This window comes from Centroberyx affinis, unplaced genomic scaffold, assembly GCF_046629955.1.
Source record: "Centroberyx affinis isolate AG114_WGS23_722 - 3 ecotype Tasmania unplaced genomic scaffold, CSIRO-AGI_Caff_v1 ptg000255l_1, whole genome shotgun sequence".
In the NCBI taxonomy this organism is placed as follows: domain Eukaryota; kingdom Metazoa; phylum Chordata; class Actinopteri; order Beryciformes; family Berycidae; genus Centroberyx; species Centroberyx affinis.
In genome coordinates, this window is record NW_027278937.1 from 93,546 (window position 1) to 99,831 (window position 6,286).

The 6,286-nt window shown below is 46.1% G+C and overlaps 1 protein-coding gene across 1 annotated transcript; it reads right to left on the reverse strand.

Moving 5' to 3' along the window:
* Positions 1-324: 324 nt before the first annotated feature.
* Positions 325-4,684, reverse strand: LOC139666401 (kelch-like protein 11). The gene is made up of 2 exons (XM_071545608.1): positions 3,994-4,684; positions 325-3,781 (listed from the first exon to the last, which is right to left on the reverse strand). The coding sequence occupies exons 1-2, from the start codon at positions 4,665-4,667 to the stop codon at positions 2,197-2,199; spliced, it is 2,259 nt and encodes a 752-aa protein (XP_071401709.1). The 5' UTR covers positions 4,668-4,684; the 3' UTR covers positions 325-2,196.
* Positions 4,685-6,286: the final 1,602 nt, after the last annotated feature.

Genomic DNA, 6,286 nt, shown 5'->3' on the forward strand with positions numbered 1-6,286 from the left:
TTGGAGCATAGCCTCAATATATTATTATCATTATCAGTCGTAGTAATAGTATATTGAACGCTTTATAGCCTCATGTAATAAGATATGAAAGTATGTACTGCTTACTATAGGTATAGTCCTGAATTTCCCCTAGGGGATCAATAAAGTGCAATCTTATCTCATTTTCGGTCTATGCAATCAACAGTATTTCAACAAAGACTTTTGGTAGACCCAGGCTACATAATGACACACCATATTACTTCTAGGTACTATATTAAACTTATGAAGTCCAGCACAGTAATGATACAGTAGATCAGCCACCATCTGTCTTATAAAAAGGACTTTAATTGCAAGTGATGACATTAGCATTTCTTACATCCAATATAAGGACACAATGTCAGACTATCACATGCAAAGCAAAATATATAGCTTATTCCATTCAATATTTGCAGTGCTATTTAAGTTGGTCAAAAAGTGGAAATGAATATCATTTCTGCCTTCCCTAACCTTTATGCTATAAAGGCGCTGCATGGATAGAGCTTGCAGTTTTTTAATGTCATCCCAACACATTCACAATGACATTCCCTTTTTATTTTGTCACTTGTTCCTTTTCATCTCATTTACAATTATCTTTGGAGGGTGAAAGGAGACCACAAAACAACACGGCAGGATCTCTAATATACACCCAACAGGGAGTGGAGTACAATAACACATAAAATTTTACAACACATTTAATGTGGAAACCAAAAGCGCCAATAATCATAACATTTTCGTCAAAAGGAGATCGAAATGGATTGGCTGGAAGCTGGATAAAACAATGGATTTCCAAAATACAATCACCTTGTCTGAAGTGGAAACAATGAAGTAAGCAAACTAAAGTCAAAGTGCAATGGCAACCGACTTCAACCTACACTTCTATAAGACTTTACAAAGGATTAGATGTCGAAAAGTGCACTAGTAGAGACGCTTTTGCCATCTTTGCAAAACGTCAACTAACCCCCTGCAAATAGAAATGCATAAACATGCACGCGCACATATGCCCCCGCACATATGCCCCCGCACATATGCCCCCATACACACACGCATGCACACACACGCACGCACGCACACACACACACAAACAAATACACACTTTCTATGTATCTTTCTTGAACTCATGGGAATGCAATGAGCAGTAGGCTGCCAAAGTGCAAAAGAAAGGAATGATCGACGCATTAATGCTGACTGGAACATGTTAAAAGGAAAAAATTTTACAATGTTACAATGATTCAAAGGTCTGAGCCAGAAACATGGAAAATCTATGTATCCTTTTAAGCTGTTGGTGAGGTAATCACACTGGAATGATTTCATAATATCTTTTGTGCCTGATCCGGAGATTACAGATCTCTCATCATTTCACCCCATCAGAAACCTGGAAAAAATATTACTGATTGTTAAGTGTTACATGAGCAACAGAAATGAGAGAAACGCACTCCATAAAGCTGTTGTTGTAGGGAAATTCCAATCTAAAAGCATAATCATCAACAGTATTTTAAGATTAAAAGCCTTTCTCTTTCCATTCATGTTCAGTTGTTGAGGCTATGGGGTCATAAGCATTCAAAGAGAGCCACTATGATATAAAGCACCACTGAGCCTCATGGCTGGAGTTTCTGACTGTTGGACTGGTGTCGTACTTGCATGAAGAGATTGTCACAGTGTTACTATGGAATGTGACTTCATTAAGCTAGTTGGATCGAATGTGGGAATGTAGATACTACTAGTATCACACAGCCTCTCTCGAACAGGCATAAAATAAAGGGATGTAAAATATCCATATAAACATATACATATACAACTTTATACTATGTATGTACAATAAACATAATCTGTACCGACACACTTGGCTAAAGGGTCTTTAGCCGTCGGCCGCTGTATAACACTCTTATTCACATGTGTACATTCGCCATATCCTCCCACACAGACCAGCAGCTGGTCAGCACAGGCCGCACACACATCTCACGGGCCTTCAACAAATTGGTCACTAACACAACACAGCATGAGAGCTGATGGCACAGAGTTCAGTTTAATGACATCCAGTATGAGAGCAACACAGGACCCGCTGCAGCATGATATGAGTGGGGGTCGATGATGATGATGATGATGATGATGGCTGCCATGGAACGGTGTATCCTTGGGAGAGGGGCTTGTAGTCCTTGGACGTAGCGGACAGGGACTTGCTCAGCACTCTATCTGCGACTGGAGCTGCCGGCGCAGGGTGAGGGTGCGCCGGTGGAGCTGCTGCATCTGCTGCATGCGGTCTCGCTGGCGGGCCAGGTTCTGGGGCATGGGGTAGCGCTGGCAGCCGTACAGGAAGCGGTAGGGGATGCGGACGTGGCACGCCGTGGCCCGGCAGCGCGGCTGGGGCATGGGCGGCAGCAGCATCCAGCGCTTCCTCTCGGCGCAGTAGCGGTAGGCCTCCTTGCGGTACTGCTTGTCCACGTCGTCGCTGTTCTTCCAGCCTCCGATGATGAAGACGTCCTCGTCGAAGTGGCAGATGGCGGCGCCCTCGATGCTGGTGACCTCCGGCGGAAGGCTCTCCAGGATCTCGTCGGAGATGCGCACGCTGATCTTCTGCCTGGCGACCTCGTCCCGCACCGTGTAGCTCTTGGGGCAGCAGGAGGCCGTGTGGTAGAAGTTAGTGGAGGCCACGGCCATCTGGAAGATGCAATAGTTGTCGATAAGAGGCAGGGAGTCGACATCCTGCCACTGGCGGCTCTCTGTGTCGTAGCGAGTCGTCACCGTCTTCAGTCCGTCCTCGTTATCGGTGTCCACGGGTGTGCGTGCCGTGACGTACACGTAGCGGTCCTCCACGCTCACTGCCTTCACATCCCGCAGGATCTTGGGTGCAGATTCCAGGTTGTGCCACTTGTCCTGCTCAGGCTCATAAACACTCACATCTTTGAAACCCGGACTGAAGTTGCCATGGCCACCGATGCTGTACAAGATATCCTTAATGCAGGTGAGGCCAAAGGAGTGCTTACGTGTGGTCAAGTTGCTCACCTGCTCCCAGGTGTTTCGATTGGGGTTGTAGCGCTCCACCGTCTTAGCGAAGCCTGGCTCCATAGAGCCGGCTACATAGACGTGAGACTCTGTGGCGGCGATGGCGTGGCCGTCCAGGTGGTTGTGGATGTGCGGCAGGTTGACCCAACGGTCCTCGTAAATGAAGTAGCCCACACACTCGCTCAGGTAGTCCCCTCCCTCCGACACCCCGCCCACTACCATGATAACGTCCATGTTCTGGCCGAAGCGAGGCTGAAAGGAGGCCATGTGGGAAGACCAGAACTCCATATCGGCTGACTTGAGGTTCTCGAAGCGAATGGCGTGGCCCTCTACAGCCTCCGACACCAGCCGGAGACACGCCTCGTTGGCTGCCACCAGCCGCTCATTCTTCACCACCCTGGTCAGGTAGGTGGGCTTGATCTGCGGCAGCCTGAGGAGACGGAAAAGCTCCTCGAAGTAGCGGCCTCGTTCCTCTGTGTTCTTCTGCACCCACTTCACCACAGCCTCAAACAGCACCTCCTCAGAATCCACCGTGATCTCGGCATCGGACAGCCAGTCGCGGACCAGGTGGAAGGGCAGCGTGTAGAACTCATCGTCCTGGATAACCTTGTGGAAGTTGCGGCGGATCATGTCTGCGGCCCGCAGAGCCAGCTGGTCCAGAGTGTACATGTGGGCCAGGCTGTGCACCGCCACACAGTTGGTCAGGCTCAGCTTCTTCTTCAGGAACTCACCGCAGAAGTCCTTCAGCTGCAGCAGGAGGAACCTGCAGCCAACAGAGAGAACACAGCATGTCAGAGAGAGAGAACAGCTACTACTTCTGGTTTGACTGGTTAGGATTAGGCCAGTCTTGTTGTGTGATGTGGTACATATAAACAATCCAGCCACCAGCCATAGAACAGCCATTGGGGTATAGGCCTGACTCTTTGACTGACAAAAACACACACACATACAAATGCAATTATAAGATGCACCTACCTATCAGCGAGCTCCAGCACTTCATGCACATTGCAGGTGCTAACACGTATTTCTCCAGTGTACATGTACTGGATGACACTCTCCACCGTCTCCGGATCCGGCCCTAGCTCTGAGCTCCACTCCTTCATCTCCACCCGTCCGGACAGGGACTCGGAGAACTGTCCTCCCAGCAGGGGGGTGAAATAGTCGGTGGCCGCAGCCAGCACTGACCGGTGGGCTGAAAACTCGCAGCTCTGGACGCTACCGGAGGCCGCTCCGCTGCTGAAGGCCAGCGTCACGTCGCAGAACAAGCCCTGCTTCCTCTGCTCGTTCTGCCGCCGAGACAGCTCCGAGCAGTGGGAGGACGAGGTGAAGTCCTCGGTCTCTTCCGCGTCCCCGTCCCCGGCGAGGGCGCTGGGTGTGCCGGTGCCGCCGCTACCGCAGCTCCGGGCGGAGTCCTCCGGGTTGGGGGCCGCGGCTGCCATTCTGCTGCCAGCGGTGGATGTGAGGGGTGGGAAATGAAGTAAACTAGTAGAGGAAAGGAGGCGACATACGCAGACACACATACATGGACTCAAAACAGAGAGCGACGTTGAAGTTCGTTTCGTATTCGTCGGTTCATATCCGGGAGTTAAAGGTGAACATGTAAACAGAAAAGATAATCTCAAATTACAGTCTCTTCTATTCACTTTCATAGTTTGATGTATTTTATTGTTATTCAACACATTTTTATGGTCTAACAAATAGTATATGCAAAAACACTATAATGATATTGGAACCCAATAAATTATATGAACTAAAATGTCTTTTTTTAATTTAAAAACATCACTCAAACTTGCAATATTTTATAGTGCCAATTTTAAGCCAACCTTGCTCTCTAAAATAATGCTCAAGGTGTGTTTCTATTTAGTTTTTCTTAGCAGCAGGTAGTTAATCCTCTAATCTTGTCTGTAATCTTGAAAAATTAGGGTTAGGAGACCTGCCCTGGTGAAGCTTTTCATCTCAAATTAGTATCTGCCAAATGACCCTGTCAGCAATTTCAACACTTGCTTCTGTGTCAGGCATAATACCACACAAATGTTGATGTCTTGTCTATGGGAAAATAAGATTGGGCCAGGCTTATTGCATATTTCATGCAGGTTTTGTACAGCAAACACAAACAGTGGACATATTTACTCCTTACATATTTACATATTTAAATTCCATTCAATAATGTTACATTTTGGTAATATGAATAGCAACTTTTTTAGTAAGCCTAGACCCACAGGCTCAAGGGCTGCCAACTCAAAACTGCTTCCAAAATAAAATAAAATTTCCAAATAACTCTTGGAACATGGTCTGAAATAACTTATTTATGTCAAACAGTTGTGCGGCGATACTATGACCGTGCAAAATGACCAACTGCATTATAATAAATCATGCTAGCCTGCATAGACGAGGTGAAGAATGTGTCATTTAACATGTTTGGTGTGTGAAATTGACTCACCAATTGGAAACTACAAATAAGAAACCAACTTCAGCTTCGTAAACACTGACAGAATGACTGACATGCGCAGTGGGTGAAAGGCGTTACCTTGTGTATGACGTAAACAGCCGTTCCCACCACTGAACTCTGCCTGCCTGGGCTGCACATGGAGAGAAACATGTATTGACATGCATGCAGCCAGGCACATTGGGGGATTATTCAAGCTTGTATTAAACAGCATTATATGTACTGTGTATAGATCCTATATACTGTATATGTACAGTGGATATGAAAAGTCTACATGCCTTTCCAAATCCAGAAAATTTAACATTTTTTCCTTTCATTTGGACATTCTAACCAGCAAAATCAAGGTAGAAACAATAAGCTACTAATTTCTGACAAGTAAAATGTAAAACTACAACACCTTGGTTGTGTAAGAGTGCACTCCCTATAATTGTGGGCTGCAATGATTTAACTATCACATTCCAGAGCATGCACAAAGCTCATTTGCCTTCACCAGAAATCAAGTGAAGTGATTCTAATTAGATCTATTTAAAACCAGATATAATTGAAGGGTTCTCTGTTACACAGTGCATGCGAGTGTGCAGAGTGACGTTCTAGGATCAAACACAAGATCTTTGAGATGTTATTTTTCAAAGGTTCAGATAATAAAAAAGATTTTAAAACATTAAATGTAGGAAATAAGCCATGAAACCCCAGGATCTAGCCTAGATCAGGCCGTCACTCCATGCACATTAGAACCATTTCACATGTCCTCCACGATTCTGGGCTATGTAAAATATAATGCTAATTTATTTTCCCATAATTTTCACTGCAAGAAGACAGCCA

Excerpts from the sequence above, each read along its gene's own strand:
- LOC139666401 (XM_071545608.1), bottom strand. The coding sequence starts at position 4,667 with ATGAAAGTGAATAGAAGAGACTGTAATTTGAGATTATCTTTTCTGTTT. Across the intron at positions 3,782-3,993 it reads GTGCTGGAGCTCGCTGATAG|GTTCCTCCTGCTGCAGCTGA; the intron begins GTAGGTGCATCT and ends TGTTGGCTGCAG.